Below are 20,659 nucleotides of genomic sequence, written 5' to 3' on the forward strand. Positions count from 1 at the left end.
ATCAGTTGTGTTGTGACAAGGTAGGGGTGGTATACAGAAGATAGACCTATTTGGTAAAAAACCAAGTCCATATTATGGCAAGAACAGCTAAAATAAGCAAAGAGAAACGGCAGTCCATCATTACTTTAAGACTTGAAAGTCAGTCAATACGGAACAGTTCAAGAACTTTGAGAAACTTGAAAGTTTCTTCAAGTGCAGTCGCAAAAACCATCAAGCGCTATGGTGAAACTGGTTCTCATGAGGACCGCCACAGGAAAGGAAGACCCAGAGTTACCTCTGCTGCAGAGGATAAGTTCATTAGAGTTACCAGTCTCAGAAATTGCAGCTCAAATAAATGCTTCACAGAGTTCAAGTAACAGACACATCTCAACATCAACTGTTCAGAGGAGATGAGGTGAATCAGGCCTTCATGGTCAAATTGCTGCAAAGAAACCACTACTAAAGGACACCAATAAGAAGAAGAGACATGTTTGGGCCAAGAAACACGAGCAATGGACATTATTAGACTGTTGTAAATCTGTCCTTTTGTCTGATGAGTCCAAATTTGAGATTTTTGGTTCCAACCGCCATGTCTTTGTGAGATGCAGACTAGGTGAACGGATGATCTCCGCATGTGTTGTTCCCAACATGAACCATGGAGGAGGAGGTGTGATGGTGCTTTGCTGGTGACACTGTCTGTGATTTATTTAGAATTCAAGGCACACTTAACCAGCATGGCTACCACAGCATTCTGCAGTGATACGCAGATTGAAGGAAAAGCAGCTCAGCTGTAACGCTCTGGGTGTCGGGGGGTGTGAAGTCAAGCGCAGGAACAACAGACAGTTCAATTTTGGTGCTTTTAATGCACAACTGGCAAACAACGTCCACACGAACAAACACTGGGTGCAACAAACAAATGTCCCCTACACGGAGGACAAAAAACCCAGTCCAAAATACAAATTATGAACGAAACCAACAAACGTTCATCTACTCCCGAATCCAACATACAGCTGAACAATCCCGCCCAAAGAACCGTACGGGCTGGCTGACTAATAAAGCCCCACTAATTATAAATCACCTCAACACAGGTGTACCAAATAAACACATAAGGAGGGGGAGGAAAAAGAGTCAGTGGCAGCTAGTAGGCCGGTGACGACGACCGCCGAGCCCCGCCCGAACGGGAAGGGGAGTCACCCTCGGTCGGAGTCGTGACAGTACCCCCCCTCTGACGCGCGGCTCCCGCAGCGCGCCGACACCGGCCTCGAGGTCGACCCGGAGGGCGAGGCGCAGGGCGATCCGGATGGAGGCGATGGAAATCCCTCAACATTGACGGATCCAAAATGTCCCCCACCGGTACCCAGCACCTCTCCTCCGGACCGTACCCCTCCCAGTCCACGAGGTACTGCAGGCCCCTCACCCGGCGTCTCGAGTCCAGAATGGCCCGTATCGTATACGCCGGGGACCCCTCGATGTCCAGAGGGGGGGGAGGGACCTCCGGCACCTCACCGTCCTGCAGGGGACCAGCTACCACCGGCCTGAGGAGAGACACATGAAACGAGGGGTTAATACGATAATAGGAAGGGAGTTGTAATCGATAACACACCTCGTTTATTCTCCTCAGGACTTTGAAGGGCCCTACACACTGCGGACCCAGCTTCCGGCAGGGCAAGCGGAGGGGCAGGTTTCGGGTCGAGAGCCAGACCCTGTCCCCCGGTACAAACACGGGGGCCTCACTGCGGTGGCGGTCAGCGCTCCTCTTCTGCCTTCTCCCAGCTTGTTGGAGGGACTCCTGGACGGCCCTCCAGGTCTCCTTAGAGCGCTGTACCCATTCCTCCACCGCAGGAGCCTCGGTCTGGCTCGAATGCCATGGTGCCAGGACCGGCTGGTACCCCAACACGCACTGAAAGGGGGATACGTTAGTAGAGGAGTGGCGTAGTGAGTTCTGGGCCATCTCGGCCCAAGGAATGTATCTCGCCCACTCCTCTGGCCGGTCCTGGCAATACGACCGCAGAAACCTACCCACCTCCTGGTTCACTCTCTCCACCTGCCCATTACTCTCGGGGTGATACCCGGAAGTAAGGCTGACCGAGACCCCCAGACGCTCCATGAACGCCCTCCATACTCGGGACGTGAACTGGGGGCCCCGATCAGAAACGATATCCTCCGGCACCCCGTAGTGCCGGAAGACGTGGGTGAATAAGGCCTCCGCAGTCTGTAGGGCTGTAGGGATACCGGGCAACGGGAGGAGACGGCAGGACTTAGAAAACCGATCCACAATCACCAGAACCGTAGTGTTTCCCTGAGACGGGGGAAGATCGGTCAGGAAATCTACGGACAGATGAGACCATGGCCGTTGTGGAACGGGGAGGGGTTGCAACTTCCCTCTAGGAAGGTGCCTAGGAGCCTTACTCTGGGCGCATACCGAACAGGAGGAGACATAAACCCTAACGTCCCGAGCTAAGGTAGACCACCAATACCTCCCCCGAAGGCTCCCCACTGTCCTCGCCACCCCAGGGTGTCCCGAGGAGGGTAGGACGTGAGCCCACCGAATCAGTTGGTCCCGAACACCAAGCGGCACGTACTTCCGCCCCGCCGGACACTGAGGAGGAGCGGGTTCCGCCCGTAGCGCCCGCTCGATGTCCGAGTCCACCTCCCATACCACTGGCGCTATCAGCCTCGAGGCGGGAAGGATAGAAGTGGGTTCGGTGGACCTATCCTCCGTGTCGTAAAGGCGGGACAGTGCGTCAGCCTTTACGTTTTGGGAGCCTGGTCTATAGGATAATGTAAACCGGAACCGGGTGAAGAACATGGCCCACCTTGCCTGACGTGGGTTCAGTCTCCTAGCTGCCCGAATATACTCCAGATTCTGGTGGTCGGTCCAGATGAGAAAGGGGTGCTTAGCCCCCTCAAGCCAGTGTCTCCACACCTTCAGAGCCCTGACCACCGCTAACAACTCCCGGTCCCCCACATCATAGTTACGCTCCGCTGGGCTGAGCTTCCTAGAGAAGAAAGCGCAGGGGCGGAGTTTTGGTGGCGTACCCGAGCGCTGTGATAGCACGGCACCCACCCCAGCCTCGGACGCGTCCACCTCCACTATGAATGCTAAAGAGGGGTCCGGATGCGCCAACACGGGCGCCTCCGTGAACAGAACCTTCAACCTGTTGAAAGCTCCGTCCGCCGCTGCTGACCACCGCAACCGCACCGGGCCCCCCTTTAGCAGTGAGGTAATGGGAGCCGCTACCTGGCCAAAACCCCGGATAAATCTCCGGTAGTAGTTGGCAAAACCCAAAAACCGCTGCACCTCCTTTACCGTGGTCGGAGTCGGCCAATTACGCACGGCCTTAATGCGGTCACTCTCCACCACCACCCCCGAGGTGGAAATGCGATAACCCAGGAAGGAGACGGCTCGTTTGGAGAACACACACTTCTCAGCCTTGACGTATAGTCATGCTCCAGCAGTCTGCCAAGCACCTTGCGTACCAGAGATACATGCGCGGCGTGAGTAGCTGAGTAGATCAGAATGTCATCGATATACACAACCACCCCCTGCACGTGCAGGTCCCCGAGAATCTCGTCTACAAAGGATTGAAAAACGGCTGAAGCATTCTTTAACCCATACGGCATGACGCAGTACTCATAGTGGCCCGATGTGGTACTAAATGCGGTTTTCCACTCGTCTCCTTTCCGAATACGCACCAGACTGTACGCGCTCCTGAGGTCCAGTTTTGTAAAGAACTGCGCTCCGTGAAATGATTCCACCGCCGAAGCGATGAGAGGTAGTGGGTAACTAAACCCCACTGTGATGGCATTTAGACCTCTATAATCAATACACGGACGCAAACCTCCCCCCTTTTTCTTCACAAAAAAGAAACTCGAGGAGACGGGTGAGATGGAGGGCCGAATGTACCCCTGTCCCAGAGACTCCGTGACATATGTCTCCATAGCCAACGTCTCCTCTTGGGACAAGGGGTACACGTGACTCTTGGGAAGCGCAGCGTTTACCTGGAGATCTATCGCACAATCCCTTCCCGGTCGATGGGGTGGTAATTTCGTTGCTTTCTTTTTACAGAAAGCGATTGCCAAATCGGCATACTCGGGGGGAATGCACACCGGGGAAACCTGGTCTGGACTCTCCACCGACGTAGCACCGATGGAAACTCCCAGACACCTTCTAGAACACTCCTCTGACCACCCCTGGAGAACCCCCTGTCTCCACGAAATACTGGGATTGTGCCGGGCCAGCCAGGGAATTCCCAGCACCACTGGAAACGCAGGCGAATCAATAATATAGAGACTGATCCGTTCCCTATGATTCCCCTGCGTCACCATGTCCAGTGGAACTGTGGCCTCCCTGACCACCCCTGACCCTAATGGCCGGCTATCTAGGGAGTGCACGGGAAAGGGAGAATCTATCGGCACAAGCGGAATGCCCAACTTACGGGCGAGTCCGCGATCCATAAAGTTCCCAGCTGCACCTGAATCGACTAGCGCCCTATGCTGGGAAGAGGGAAAAAATTTAAGGAAAAAAATCAAGACAAACATGTGACCAACAGGGGGTTCTGGGTGAGTCTGGTGCTGACTCACCTGGGGTGATCGAGAAGCGTTCCGCCTGCCATCTCGACTCCCAGACGGGACCCCCCAGCACCGATCGGCCGTGTGTCCTCTCCGACCACAGCTGGTGCAGGGGGGGCTTCCTCCTCCGATACCCCTAGGCGCGGTCCCTCCCAACTCCATCGGGATGGGAGCCGGGGTGCTGGGTGGTGGAACGCACAGGACCCTCTCCGAACGCCCGTGGGTAGCCAGCAGATTGTCCAGTCGGATGGACATGTCAATTAGCTCATCAAGGGAAAGAGCGGTGTCCCGACACGCTAGCTCCCTGCGGACGTCCTCCCGGAGACTACACCGATAGTGGTCAATAAGGGCCCTGTCGTTCCAGCCTGATCCCGCGGCCAAGGTCCGGAACTCCAGTGCGTAATCCTGTGCGCTCCTCTTCTCCTGCCTGAGATGGAATAGTCTTTCACCCGCCGCTCGGCCCTCTGGGGGGTGGTCAAACACGGCACGAAAACGGCGGGTAAACTCTGGGTAGTGCTCCTTCGCTGAGTCTGGGCCATTCCAGACTGCGTTTGCCCACTCCAGAGCACGACCCGTTAGGCAGGAGACGAGGACACTCACCCTCTCCGCTCCCGAGGGAGTGGGGCTAACGGTGGCCAGGTATAGTTCCAGTTGGAGTAAGAACCCCTGACACCCCGCCGCCGCTCCATCATAATCCCTCGGGTGCGTAAGACGGAGCGCGCTGGAGCCGGGGGATGGAGAGTCCTGAGGAGGGGAAACCGAAGGTGGAGAGAGGAACCCACTCCTCTCCCATCGATCCATTCTCTCCATCATTTGGTCCATGGCTGATCCGATCCGATGGAGGACGGTGGTGTGGTGGAGAACCCGTTCCTCCATCGAGGGGAGAGGGTTGGCTGCTGCTCCTGCTGACTCCATTTCAGTGGTGCGGGATTCTGTAACGCTCTGGGTGTCGGGGGGTGTGAAGTCAAGCGCAGGAACAACAGACAGTTCAATTTTGGTGCTTTTAATGCACAACTGGCAAACAACGTCCACACGAACAAACACTGGGTGCAACAAACAAATGTCCCCTACACGGAGGACAAAAAACCCAGTCCAAAATACAAATTATGAACGAAACCAACAAACGTTCATCTACTCCCGAATCCAACATACAGCTGAACAATCCCGCACAAAGAACCGTACGGGCTGGCTGACTAATAAAGCCCCACTAATTATAAATCACCTCAACACAGGTGTACCAAATAAACACATAAGGAGGGGGAGGAAAAAGAGTCAGTGGCAGCTAGTAGGCCGGTGACGACGACCGCCGAGCCCCGCCCGAACGGGAAGGGGAGTCACCCTCGGTCGGAGTCGTGACATCAGCATATGTGGGAACTACTTCAAGACTGTTGGAAAAGCATTCCAGGTGAAATTGGTTGAGAGAATTCCAAGAGTGTGCAAAGGTGTCATCAAGGCAAATAAAGGTAAATAAAAAGGCAAAGGGTGGCTACTTTGAAGAATCTCAAATATAAAATCTATTTTGATTTGTTTAACACTTTTTTGGCAACTACATGATTCCATATGTGTTATTTCAAAGTTGTGATGTCTTCACTATTATTCTACATTGTAGAAAATAGTAAAAATAAAGAAAACCTGACTAGTGCTGTATATATATGCACACACACACATGCCTAAGTCGCTCCCCGTCAAGATATCAGTGAGAGATAGCCTTAGTGAAGTCAAAGTTTCCCATTGAACCTCTCTCCCCTCTGTGTCTTGACAAAGGTGCTTTTCTTATGTAGACCCACGCCGGAGCATATTTCACATGCCAGTTATTGTCCCTGGTGGCCCCCGGTGGCCCCCGTATCTGTACAGCCTCTCTTGACACTATTTGAAAAATCTGTTTTCTTTTCCTTTTCCCTCCTTTTTTTCTATTCTCTACTGCATCCCAACGTTTTTTCTCGCCCTCCTCCTTCTCTTTCTTTTCCCTCCAAGACTGGGGAGTGTTTGGAGATGGGAGGCCGAGAGTGGTTGTTGATCTTGGCAGACGACGTGAAGGAAGCCTCATGTGAACTTTTGCTCTGGTATAAGCCGCATAGTTAAATATCATCAGAAGTTTGTGACGTAGCTCTCCTTGCAGCAAGAAGAAGTCATCTGCCTTTCTCCCTCTCTCTTGCTCTGTCATTCTCTCTCTCCCTCTCTCTTGCTCTGTCATTCTCTCTCTCTCTCTGCCTCCCAGCCATCCTTCACGCCGTTCCAGCCGCTTGCCTCCTCTCGCACGGGTCACGTCCCTCCGTCAGGCCTGGCGAGAAATCTCAGTGTGTGTGTGTGTCTCCCCCTTGTCCCATACTGGGCCTGGCTCGGCCTACCGCCCTTGGTGTTCTTCTCGTGACAGAATCGGACGAGGAGGAGGGGGAGAGAGCGAGTCGAGGTCCTTGTTGGCGGCATCACTCTGGGCGTCACTCCCTCTGCTCACTCGTGTTTCCTTCAGGCTCATGTCTCCTACAGCTTTTCTTTTCCAGAGGCTTGACTAATTCAATTAAGACTAAGGGATATTTGAGAAAGTCGCCTCGGAGCGTGCCAAAACTGGGGAACACTGTAAAACAGAGCAGTGGGTCAGGTCAAACATCCCATCTGATTGTTGTTAATAATACAATCAAAACCCCGCCCAGATCCTCAATATCCTCCTGACTCTTCTGTACTGGAGAACATGGAAACTGCCTGGTTTGTACCTTCCTTTATGGATGTGTGTGTGTGTGTTTGCGTGTGTGTGTTTTCATTGTATCTGCCAAATGGAACCCCATGTTCTCTCTTGCCTGCTGTGAGGGAGCAGGAGAGTGACTGGGGTCTTTGGGATGAGAAGGCATGGAGCACATTTCATACTCAAAACCACCAAGGTAAAAAAGTAAATATTTTGACACATTTTGAAGGCACGGACCGTGTGCTGGGTTGGTGGACTCGGGGCTGAGCTGTGTATGGGTGTGTGTGCGTGCCTGCATGCACATGTATGTCTGAGTGTGTCTGTCTTCATTGTACTTTCTTTCGATGTGTGTGTGTGCATGCACGTGTGTGTCTGTGTCTGCACCGGTGCCTGCAATGAACCTCAATCTGTGTGTGCATGTGCTTCACTCCAAACGTGTGTTTTATTGGATGTGAGAAGCCCCGTTCACAGCTGTGTGCCTGGTCAGAACAGAGCTAAATCGATGCAGAAAAAGGCAGCCCAAGCCATTCATGTTAAGGGTTCATTTGAATGATTTGTTTTGCCACTTATTAAATGTTACTACTTCCCTGGCCATTAGGGCGGGCACCTCCTAAATCTGCTGATGGCGGCTGGAAGAGAAGGGGAAAGAGAGAGGAAGGGGAAGGCCCTGGCCTCATGTGAACCAATGTGTAAGTGCGATGGTTGACACTGCCGCTGTAGCGGCTCTGTAACACAGGGCTAAATTCTCTCTCTCTCTCTCTCTCTCTCTCTCTCTCTCTCTCTCTCTCTCTCTCTCTCTCTCTCTCTCTCTCTCTCTCTCTCTCTCTCTCTCTCTCTCTCTCTCTCTCTCTCTCTCTCTCTCTCTCTCTCTCTGTGTGTGTCAAATCAAAATCAAATTGTATTGGTCACATGCATGTGTTTACATGCATGTGCAGATGTTATTGCGGGTGTGTAGCAAAATGCTTGTGTTTCTAGCTCCGACAGTATAGTAATATCTAAAAAGTATAATCTAACAATTTTCCAACATATACCCAATTCACACAAATCTAAGTAAGAAATGGAATTGAGAATACATACATATCAGGACGAGCAATGTCAGAGCTGTCAGAGCGGCATAGACTAAGATACAGTAGAATAGTATAGAATACAGTAAATGCATATGAGATGAGTAATGCAAGACATGTAAACATTATTACATTGACTAGTGTTCCATTTATTAAAGTGGCCAGGGATTTCAAGTCTATGTATAATGACCAAAATTATAATAGATTGCCATAGATTTTCTGTTAATTACCAAACTTTCTGAAGATTCCAGTAACCTTGGTAAACTACCGGTAGCTTTGCAACCCTAATTGCATGCACGTGTGTTTTTGTGAGTATGTCTGCTTGTGTATGCGAATGTGTTTGTGTGAGGCTCTCTGTGTGTGTATTTGAGCTCAGAGGTGGGAATAATAGGATTTGATCGTCTGTGTGTGATGGTGATGCCTATTGGTTCTATTCACTGTAATTTTATAATATCTTCCCTGTTCTTCTATATCCTGGAAAATCCAAACAGGAACCAGCAACTCTCGTGATTATAACTGACCATTAAATCAAGCAGAAAACAAAACCATGGCCAACATATAGATATAGTATATCTACTGATTCCCTTGGCTCATTCATTGAATTGTACAATGTTGAGCTATCCTGCTGGTCGGCACGCAGAGAGCACACTGATGCGGAGCTATGGGGCTGTTTGTTTTTCTAACTCCCATCTTGTTTTTGGCCTGCGTCAGCCATATTGTGTTACACCGTTTGAAAGCAGTACTGGAGCCCATCGCCAGATGTTTGTTTGTGTCTCAGTGTCCTCGGAGTGGGACGGAAGGAGAGGTGTACTGCTGAGCACACTGCCGGCCCCGTGGCTGTCCCCTCACCTCACCTCTACACACACACAAACACACACCCACACATAAACAGACACACACACACACATGCTGCGGTCACAGCAACCAGCACCCCTTAAACTTTTGTTTGAACGTCAACTCACTCTGTCAGTCTGTTTGGAGCGGCTCCATAGATATCACTTACAGTACAACAGAGCATGAGGGAGAGAGGCAGGAACAAGGCAGGAACCTCATACAGGCTGCAGGGACAGACAATTCAGGTGGGGAGAGAGAGTGTGTGAATACTGGGCCATTTGCCTGAATGGACTGCAATTGAAACCTACCGTAACAGTCATGCCCACCGCATTGCTCTGACTTGTGATCCTACAGGGCTTTTATGGACCTCTCCTTGTAGGTTACTGGAATTTGTTCTTATTTAGGGCCGAACATTTTGTCAATGGGACGTGTATAGAAAATCGAGTTACGAGCACAGATCTTAAGTTACAATTCTTTGCCCAAAGAGTCTTGGCCACTACCTCTACTCTAGGTCAGCGGGCTAAAGGTCTGTTCTCCGTTTGTCTTTGTACAGATGTGGTACCAGCTAAAGATTACTCCCCTGTGTGTGTGTGTAGGGACGTGGTACCAGGCAGTGTGTACACCTACCAGGTCCAAACCATCTCCGCCCGCAGTGAAAGTGAACCGTCTCCACCCCTCACCCATCAGCTTGGGGCACCATACTGCGGAGACGGACGCATCCAGAGGTAACTTGTGGGTGTGCTGTATGTGTGTGTCTATGCGTTTACGTGTGTGTGTTGGCGTGCGTTCGTGCGTGTGTGTGTGTTCTACCATTAACAGTCTCCTGTCTGACTGTCTGTTCGTCTGTCTCTCAGGTCCCAGGGAGAGGAGTGTGATGATATGAACTCCATGAATGGAGACGGCTGCTCCAGCCAGTGTAAGAAGGAGCCCTTCTTCAACTGTGTCGGTACGTCCTCCTCAGAACCATGAATATGTCAAAACAGAGACAGTTTTACCATTGTATTTCAATGCAGTAAATGGTTCTATGAAGAAAAGAAAAAGAATGTCCACGACTGATACAGTATGCATGCTCCAAAAGGTGATTTATTGGTGAGACACAGACAGATACCATTTCTATCCCCATTCAGATCTTTGTGAGGGCGGGACCACACAGCCACATAGAGCTGCATTGGGCCGTGCCCTTCTTCCGCGGCATTAGCGAACACATGATGGCACTCGATAGTTGCTGTATCGTCCAATCACAGAACAGCTACAAGTCACATGATCTATAGGGGGACATGTGATGACACATCATGTGTTCGTTAACAAATCACGTGACTTGTATAAGCTCTGTAATTGGACGATACAGTCTACGAGGCTCATGGTTAGTGTGGATTTTGGTGCTCTTTGAAACAGAAACGGACAGTAAAAACATCAACATACGATTTGTTTTGCAATCTCAGTGTACATTGCACAGTTAAATCGCTATCACTAATATTTGATATCGTCGTGGGTTTTGAGTATTGAGAATCCACTTCCAGAACCCTTCGTTGCGGCCCTATTTACCTGTCCATTTCAATTTGATGATTTCATCGGTCCCTTGAACTCAGCATGCTCTTTTAATTGGCTAGCTGTTGTGGCAGATGTGTCTCTTATCAGTAGGAGGACTCTCCAGTGTGTGTGGTTGAGAGGCTTATGAGTTGTGGGGAGATGTGAGTAACATGCTAGACACACATCCTGGCTCTGTGAGTGACAGTGGAGAGGCGTTCACTAGTTTCACATCTGTGTCTGGGACTTCTGTCCAAGGGCTTGATGTGTTTCTCATAAGAGCAGATGCCATTGTGTATCATGATCACGTTGACATCTCGCCGAGAGTCTGGAAACGGTTGTCGTTTGAAGAGAGAATAAATAAACAAATTCATATAGTGGATTGGATTCTCTGGCGTCCTCTCAGTCGCTGTTTGGTTAATAGATGGATGATTTCCTCTCCTCCGCCGAGTGAGTCACTCACTCACTCTTTTTCTCTTCCTCCCTTGTTTTTGCACACAATAAAAAGTACCATTGTGTCAGAGCTGATCTGGCCTTGTCGAGTGATGTGTGTGTTTGTACTGTATGTGCATGTGTGTGCATGCACATTTGCGTGTGCGTGTGCGTGTGTGTGTGCGTGTGTGTGTGTGTGTGTGTGTGTGTGTGTGTGTGTGTGTGTGTGTGTGTGTGTGTGTGTGTGTGTGTGTGTGTGTGTGTGTGTGAGAGAGTGTGTGTGTGTGTGTGTGTGTGTGTGTGTGTGTGTGTGTGTGTGTGTGTGTGTGTGTGTGAGTGTGTGAGTGTGTGTGTGTGTGTGTGTGTGTGTGTGTGTGTGTGTGTGTGTGTGTGTGTGTGTGTGTGTGTGTGTGTGTGTGTGTGTGTGTGTGTGTGTGTGTGTGTGTGTGTGTGTGAGTGTGTGTGCGCGCGCGCGCGTGTGTTTATGTGTCTCAAATCCTCTGTCAGATCACTGGCGGGCCCGGAAGCGTTGTTTTCCATTGACCGCAGCGTTCTGGGATATGTTTGTAACTGCCTGACATATTCCTAGTTTTTCTGTGGAAATCAGACACTATAATGACAGGACCGTCTGTCTGTCTGTCTGTCTGTCTGTCTGTCTGTCTGTCTGTCTGTCTGTCTGTCTGTCTGTCTGTCTGTCTGTCTGTCTGTCTGTCTGTCTGTCTGTCTGTCTGTCTGTCTGTCTGTCTGTCTGTCTGTCTGTGTTGGACGAGGGACTGACACAGAGAATGTTGCAGCCTCACGTGTTCTCAGGCTAGGGAGAAGATACTGTACACTCCTGATGCCTTATGGGAATAAAGGAAATGTATATAGGCTGAGCAGGGAAGTTGACTGGGTTCCCTTGTTGGATAGAATCATGGTAGAACAGGGGCTGTTACCACCAAAAACGTTTGCTCACCTGCGCGGTCTAGACTACTACCTCATTAATTATTCATTACTTTTGATGTCACGTTCTCTTGCATAATTCAACAAGTGTGTCAAGAGAAGGATATCCACAACAGATTACACCTATCTATACATACTTTACATTGTTTGCGAGATCAGTCATAATATCACTATAATCCGAGTCTTCATTTTCGGAAGTTGCTTTCATGTCAGCGCATCTCATTTGTAAACATTTCAACTGTATTCAATTATTACTTTTTCAATTCCACCAAAAATTAACACCCATCAAAATAATTGTTTGTTTCTAAAATCTATTTTTTCTCTTTCCTATGATGTAAGTGTCAAGACGGTGCGTTAAATCCTCAACATAGCATTCTTTTTTTTTTTTTTTTTTTTTTTTTTTTTCCCTTTTCTCCCCAATTTTCGTGGTATCCAATCGCTAGTAATTACTATCTTGTCTCATCGCTACAACTCCCGTACGGGCTCGGGAGAGACGAAGGTCGAAAGCCATGCGTCCTCCGAAGCACAACCCAACCAAGCCGCACTGCTTCTTTAACACAGCGCGCCTCCAACCCGGAAGCCAGCCGCACCAATGTGTCGGAGGAAACACCGTGCACCTGGCCCCCTTGGTTAGCACGCACTGCGCCCGGCCCGCCACAGGAGTCGCTGGAGCGCGATGAGACAAGGATATCCCTACCGGCCAAACCCACCCTAACCCGGACGACGCTAGCCCAATTGTGCGTCGCCCCACGGACCTCCCGGTCGCGGCCGGCTGCGACAGAGCCTGGGCTCGAACCCAGAGACTCTGGTGGCGCAGTTAGCACTGCGATGCAGTGCCCTAGACCACTGCGCCACCCGGGAGGCCAACATAGCATTCTTATAGATGCAACAGAAAACCAATGTATTCCATTGAGCAATTACCGGAGTGTGTTTGAGCCATTACCGGATTGTGTTTGACAGGTCATTACAAAAGTTTCCACGGTCGTTACGTTAACGGGGAAAGACTAATGGTACAAGCAATAGTGGGAATGAGTCGCCAAAGTAAAATGAAGGCAATTAATCCAGCATGATTTAAGTGACAAGTGGATTGCACTCCTCAAACATAGGAAATAGATGGCTGAAAAGGAGAGGAGAGATTCTCAGGTGGGCGAGGTATGCACATTGCTACTTTTGGTTCATAATTTATGGTCATTTCCCTCCTGAACTCAATCACATCTTCTCTTTCTCACTCTCTCTCTCTCTTTCTCTCTCTCTGTCTTTCTCTCTTTCTCTGTTTTTCTCAGTTTTTTTCACTCTGTTTTTCTCTCTTTCTCTCACACTTTTTCTCTCTCCCTCTCCCTCTCTACCTCTCATTCCTTCTCACCCTCTCCTTCTTGCTCTCCATCCATTTGGAGTGGTGGGAGTGGATTCTGAATGCCCCCTCTGCAGCCCCTCGTTTCAACATCATCAAAACAGAGTATACAGCTCTAAGCAGAGCTGAGCTGGGGTGCTGGAATTTCGAGGAAGACCAGCCAACTTGGCACGAAATGCCGCCTTCCCCCTAACTGGAACCCCTGACACAACCCAGCCTCCTCTAGCCCAGTTCCAAGACCTAGGTCCAACCCCAACTCCGGGTGGGATGTCTGGAAAAGCCATACTGGTGTATCCTCCTGCCTGGTCTCCCGTCTTTCTCTCTCTAAATAAATAAAGTAGAAGCAATCCTAATCTGTCAAGTTCATCAGATATTGTTACGCTCCTGGAGGCTGCACTCTGTTCCAGCCCTCCCCTGCAGGAGCGTGTATCCCTCAAGTGTTGCTTTATTTATGCATTCATCTCATTTCTGTTATTCGCAATGAAACAAACTATGAGAGAAAAGTGAGGGAAGGCTAGAACTGCAGAGAGTTCAGAGAGATACAGTACACTACAGTACATGACTCTGTCAGAGGGGAAGGGGAGGGGAGAGAGATACATTACATGACTCTGTCAGAGGGGAAGGGGAGGAGGGGAGAGATATACACTACATGACTCTGTCAGAGGGGAAGGGGAGGAGGGGAGAGAGATACACTACATGACTCTGTCAGAGGGGAAGGGGAGGAGGGGAGAGAGATACACTACATGACTCTGTCAGAGGGGAAGGGGAGGAGGGGAGAGAGAGACACTACATGACTCTGTCAGAGGGGAAGGGGAGGAGGGGAGAGAGATACACTACATGACTCTGTCAGAGGGGAAGGGGAGGAGGGGAGAGAGAAAGAGACACTACATGACTGTCAGAGGGGAAGGGGAGGAGGGGAGAGAGATACACTACATGACTCTGTCAGAGGGGAAGGGGAGGAGGGGAGAGAGATACACTACATGACTCTGTCAGAGGGGAAGGGGAGGAGGGGAGAGAGATACACTACATGACTCTGTCAGAGGGGAAGGGGAGGAGGGGAGAGAGATACACTACATGACTCTGTCAGAGGGGAAGGGGAGGAGGGGAGAGAGATACACTACATGACTCTGTCAGAGGGGAAGGGGAGGAGAGGAGAGAGAAAGAGACACTACATGACTCTGTCAGAGGGGAAGGGGAGGAAGGCAGAGAGATACACTACCTTACCAAAAGTATGTGGACACCTGCTCCTCGAACATCTCAATTCCAAAATCATGGCCATTAATACGGAGTTGGTCCCCCTTTGCTGCAATAACAGCCTCCACTCTTCTGGGAAGGTTTTCCACTAGATGTTGGAACATTGCTGCTGGGACTTGCTTCCATTCAGCCACAAGAGCATTAGTGAGGTCGGGCACTGATGTTGGGCGATTGGGCCTGGCTCGCAGTCGGTGTTCCAATTCTTCCCAAAGGTGTTCGATGGGATTGAGGTCAGGGCTCTGTGCACGGGGGCATTGTCATGCTGAAACAAGTAGGGCCTTCCCCAAACTGTCGCCACAAGGTTGGAAGCACAGAATCGTCTAGAATGTCATTGTATGCTGTAGCGTTAAGATTTCCCTTCACTGGGACTAAGGGGCCTAGCCCGAACCATGAAAAACAGCCCCAGACCATTATTCCTCCTCCACCAAACGTTACCGTTGGCACTATGCATTGTGGCAGGTAGCATTCTCCTGGCATTTGCCAAACCCAGATTCGTCCGTCGGACTGCCAGATGGTGAAGGGTGATTCATCACTCCAGAGAACGCGTTTCCACTGCTCGAGTCCAGTGGCGGTGAGCTTTACACCACTCCAGCCGACACTTGGCGTTGGGCATGGTGATCTTAGGCTTGTGTGCTGCTGCTCGGCCATGGAAACCCATTTCATGAACCTCCCGACGAACAGTTCTTGTGTTGACGTTGCTTCCAGACGATTTTTACGCGCTTCAGTACTTGGCGGTCCCGTTCTGTGAGCTTGTGTGGCCTACCACTTCACGGCTGAGCTGTTGTTGTTCCTAGACGTTTCCACTTCACAGTAACAGCACTTACAGTTGACCAGTGCACACACATTCATCACGCGTAGCAGCCACAACTGTCAGCAAGAGTGTCCATAATTGAGTCTTTGAATCATGGACACTCTTACTGACAGTTGTGGCTGCTTCTCGTGATGTATTGTTGTCTCTACCTTCTTGCCCTTTGGGCTGTGCCCAATAATGGTTGTTCCATGTTTTGTGCTGCTGCCATGTTGTGTTGCTACCATGTTGTTTTAATGTTGTGCTGCTACCATGCTGTGTTGTCATGTGTTGACAACACAGCATGGTAGCAACACAGCATGGTAGCAACACAGCATGGTAGCAACACAGCATGCTAGTGACACAGCATGTTAGCAACATAGTGTACTCATCCTGTTGATACATTATACTCCTATAGAGAGTTATATTTATTGTTATTTTTTATTTAACCTTTATTTAACTCGGCAAATATGTTAAGGTGTGGAGTCATGGAGCTGTATCTTGTGGGAAGTGTCTGCCACTCACTGTTGGTCATGTATCTGAGAGATCTGTCTCTGTCTTACCCAAGATGCTTTGTGTGCTTGAGGAAAAATACCTCTTCGATAATGGACTCCACCACTTACCAGTTCTTAAAGCACATTCTCTAACACACACGGTCAGCCAATGAAAGTTTGATACATGTATGTATACTGTATTTCAACCTTGTAAAGTGTGGTTCTTCAGCTGCTACCCCAGCTGCTCTCTCCTCCCTCTCTCTTCCTCCCTTCTTTCATATATTTTGTACCTACTGCTCTATAGAGCCCCACAGTGTGGGTGTCATAATACCCATAAAAGCTAGCGGTCAAACAGGAAAATGGTTCCAATAGTATTTCCACCATACATTTTTCCCCTGTAGGCTTATTCTGGCTTGACATTTTGATAACCATGTACAGTTGAAGTCAGAAGTTTACATACACCTTAGCCAAATATATTTGAACTCAGTTTTTCACAATTCCTGACATTTAATCCTTGTAAAAAATTCCCTGTCTTAGGTCAGTTAGGATCACCACTTTATTGTAAGAATGTGAAATGTCAGAATAATAGTAGAGAGAATTATTTATTTCAGCTTTTATTTCTATCATCACATTCCCAGTGGGTCAGAAGTTTACATACACTCAGTTAGTATTTGGTAGCATTGCCTTTCAATTGTTTAACTTGGGTCAAATGTTTCGGGTAGCCTTCCACAAGCTTCCCACAATAAGTTGGGTGAATTTTGGCCCATTCCTCCTGACAGAGCTGGTGTAACTGAGCCAGGTTTGTAGGCCTCCTTGCTCGCACACGCTTTTTCAGTTCTGTCCACAAATGTTCTATAGGATTGAGGTCAGGGCTTTGTGATGGCCACTCCAATCCCTTGACTTTGTTGTCCTTAAGCCATTTTGCCACAACTTTGGAAGTATGCTTGGGGTCATTGTCCACTTGGAAGACCCATTTGCGACCAACCTTTAACTTCCTAACTGATGTCTTGAGATGTTGCTTCAATATATCCACATAATTTTCCTCCCTCATGATGCCATCTATTTTGTGAAGTGCACCAGACCCTCTTGCAGCAAAGCACCCCCACAACATGATGCTGCCACCCTGTCCTTCACTGTTGGGATGGTGTTCTTCGGCTTGCAAGCCTCCCCCTTTTTCCTCCAAACATAACGATGGTCATTATGGCCGAACAGTTCTATTTTTGTTTCCTCAGACCAGAGGACATTTATCCAAAAAGTATGATCTTTGTCCCCATGTGCAGTTGCAAACCGTAGTCTGGCTTTTTTTATGGCCGTTTTGGAGCAGTGGCTTCTTCCTTTCTGAGCGGCCTTTCAGGTTATGTCGATATAGGACTAGTTTTACTGTGGATATAGATACTTTTGTACCTGTTTCCTCCAGCATCTTCACAAGGTCCTTTGCTGTTGTTCTGGGATTGATTTGCACTTTTCGCACCAAAGTACGTTCATCTCTAGGAGACAGAATGCGTCTCCTTCCTGAGTGGTATGACGGCTGCGTGGTCCTATGGTGTTTATGCTTGCGTACTATTGTTTGTACAGATGAAAATGGTACCTTCAGGCGTTTGGAAATTACTCCCAAGGATGAACCAGACTTGTGGAGGTTTACAATTTTTTTTCTGAGGTCTTGGCTGATTTCTTTTGATTTTCCCATGATGTCAAGCAAAGAGGCACTGAGTTTGAAGGTAGGCCTTGAATGGTGGAAAAATGATTGGAACCATTTACCTGTTTGGCCGCTAGGTTTTATGGGTATTATGACTCATACTGTGGCACTCTGTATCTCCTCTTCTTATGTCCTCATCCCTCTCTCCTCTCTCTCACCTATTCCTCACTCAACTCTCTTCCCCCTCTCCTTCCTTGTGAAACAGCTTGCACATCCTTGCACAACAGAGGTTAAAAACCACAAAGTAGACGGAATGTTCTGTATATATTTATTTGAAAAGAAATGGGATTAAAGGAGTATAAAATACAAACATCTCTAAAAGGTCCATTTAAACTAATCAAATATATTTTCTCCTAAACAGATACCATGCCTAGCTTCCTCTAACCACATATTGAGTGTTCTGTACCAAACTGTTTATGCTTCCATTAAAAGTAGCAATAATCATTAACAGCAGGTGTGGGACATTAGTGGGTGTGGCCTAAACATCCAAAACAAGACAAGACAAGACAATGAACCAAGACAAAATAAACCATTGCAAATACAGTTGATAACTAAAAGGCAATGGATAAACTACAGTACGATAGATATATTGCGTAATCTGGGCCCAGTCTAACAAATTCATTCACATCAACACAAACCGTTTTTAAACCGTTTTCAAGTTCAATCAGATAAACACAAGTTCATTTACCTCAACACAATCCAAACAGTTTAAGAGTCAAATGTTAAGCGTGAATCTCTTCACACTTCTCTCTTCTCTCCCTCCAGAGGAGCCCAGTATGTGTTACTTCTACGACGGTGACGGAGTGTGTGAGGACTTTGAGCGGGAGACCAGCGTGAGGGACTGTGGCCTGTACACCCCCAGTGGGTTCCTGGACCAGTGGGCCACAACCGTACTGGTGTCCCACCAGGAGAGTCTCTACTGCCCAGCCGAGGTGGCCGCCGGCTACCCTGCCGTCACTAAAGTACATCCCTAATCTACCTCCCTAATCTACACTACACAACTCAACACGATAGATTGCGTTCATCAGGGAAGACGCATAGTTTTTTTTAACGCTTTGCAACAGAAACTAAAATGAGTGTTTCTTATTGGAAATGTGAGTGTATCTTATTAATTTACTCAGTTTTTCCCCTCATTTTGCTGCCTAATGAACAGGACTATAGTGTTCCTGCTGTTTTAACACTGACATGGTGTAAAAATAAGTGGTTAAGACAGATGATAATAGTCAATTGAAAGTGTATGCTACCTCACATTACCTTGTTGAATTTCTTTTGGTACAATTCTTTACCTACTTATACATGTCTATATCTTACTGTGAGCTGAGCCTGTGTTCAGGGGCTTGTAAGGTCACAAAGGCAATGGATGTTTACACTGCACCTTGAAAGGCAATCATGATGTCAGAATTTCGTTCGGGACGTTTATTGCACTTTCTAATCTCCGGCGTTTCTCTTTTTTGGGTTGGAAACTGAGCTCAAAATGCTCTTGAAAAGATTATCTGATTCCTTTTTGGTCTGGGGTGTTGTGAAGAGAGAGCTCTGTTGTCAAGGAAAAAGTTAAAGCCAAAGGAAAAGTTTATAGCTTTCATTATTGTAATGTTTACAGAGGACAGGGGAATATGTCATTGATTCCACTTAGAGAACAATTTATTGGACAGAGACTGTCATTTAGCCTACACAGTGTTCTCAATTGATCTCCTTTTGGGATGTACATTTTCACACTATCTTGACGAGTTCACAGCTCGATGCGTGTTATAGAGGTGACCAAGTGTTATAGAGGTGGCACGCACGCACGCACGCACGCACGCACGCACGCACGCACGCACGCACGCACGCACGCACGCACACACACACACACACACACACACACACACACACACACACTGGAAAGCTCTTGAAAAGGTTACGTGATTCATTTTTGGCCCGGGCTTTTGTGAAGAGAAAGCTCTCTGTTGTCTAAGGCGAAGTTTATAGCTTTCATTAATGTAATGCTTACGGAGGACAGGGGAATATGTCATTGAGTCCACTCAGAGACTCTTGGACAATTGATCTGTTGCTGTCGCAGGACACAGGGAATCACTGAGTGCCAAAAACACACTACACAGAGAACAACTGCATCAGGTTCTTCCCTACTCAACCTCTCTCTGTTCTACAGGACATTACCACAGTGTTATTTGATTGAATGATTAATACAGTGTTATTTGATTGGAGGAAGGGATTATTAATGCGTAATTTGTTTGGACGCAGGGAGTATTAATGTGTTATGATTGGACATAATACAGGACATATGGGCTGATATGTAACTGACATTTTGTATTATTAGTATTAAGGAAAGGGAAAGGGGGGTATCTAGTCAGTTGTCCAACTGAATGTATTCTACTGAAATGTGTCATCTGCATTTAACCCAACCACTCTGAATGAGAGGTGAAGGGGGCTGCCTTAATAGACATCCACGTCTTTGGCGCCCGGGGAACAGTTATATTATAAGTATGTACAGTGCATTCAGAAAGTATTCAGACACCTTGACTTTTTCCAAATGTTGTTACGTTACAGCCTTATTCTAAAATTGATTAAATTCATTGTTTTCCTTATCAATCTACACAAAATACCCCATAACGACAAAGCAATTTTTTGCAAATTCATTAACTGAAGAATCACATTTACATGAGTATTCAGACCCTTTGCTCAGTACTTTGTTGAAGAACCCATGGCAGCGATTACAGCCTTGAGTCTTATTGGGTATGATGCTACAAGCTTGGCACACCTGTATTTGGGGAGTGTCTCCCATTCTTCTCTGTAGAGCCTCTCAAGCTCTGTCAGGTTGGATGGCGAGCGTCGCTGCACAGCTATTTTCAGGTCTCTCCAGAGATGTTTGATCAGGTTCAAGTCCGGGCTCTGGCTGGGCCACTCAAGGACATTCAGAGACTTGTCCCGAAGCCACTCCTACGTTGTCTTGGCTGTGTGCTTAGGGTAGTTGTACTGTTGGAAGGTGAACCTTCGCCCCAGTGTGAGGTCCTGTGCGCTTTGGAGCAGGTTTTCATCAAAGATCTCTC

The 20,659-nt window shown here is 48.4% G+C and overlaps 1 protein-coding gene across 1 annotated transcript in view; it reads left to right on the plus strand.

Moving 5' to 3' along the window:
* Positions 1 to 20,659, plus strand: part of pappaa (pregnancy-associated plasma protein A, pappalysin 1a) — a 133,643-nt gene that overhangs the window by 54,862 nt on the left and 58,122 nt on the right. The window contains exons 8-10 of the mRNA XM_038965573.1: positions 9,726 to 9,854; positions 9,984 to 10,075; positions 18,378 to 18,574. Coding sequence (XP_038821501.1) covers positions 9,726 to 9,854; positions 9,984 to 10,075; positions 18,378 to 18,574 — 418 coding nt within the window. The remainder of the gene's footprint in view (positions 1 to 9,725; positions 9,855 to 9,983; positions 10,076 to 18,377; positions 18,575 to 20,659) is intronic.

The sequence above is a fragment of the Salvelinus namaycush genome, chromosome 26, assembly GCF_016432855.1.
Source record: "Salvelinus namaycush isolate Seneca chromosome 26, SaNama_1.0, whole genome shotgun sequence".
Lineage (NCBI taxonomy): Eukaryota > Metazoa > Chordata > Actinopteri > Salmoniformes > Salmonidae > Salvelinus > Salvelinus namaycush.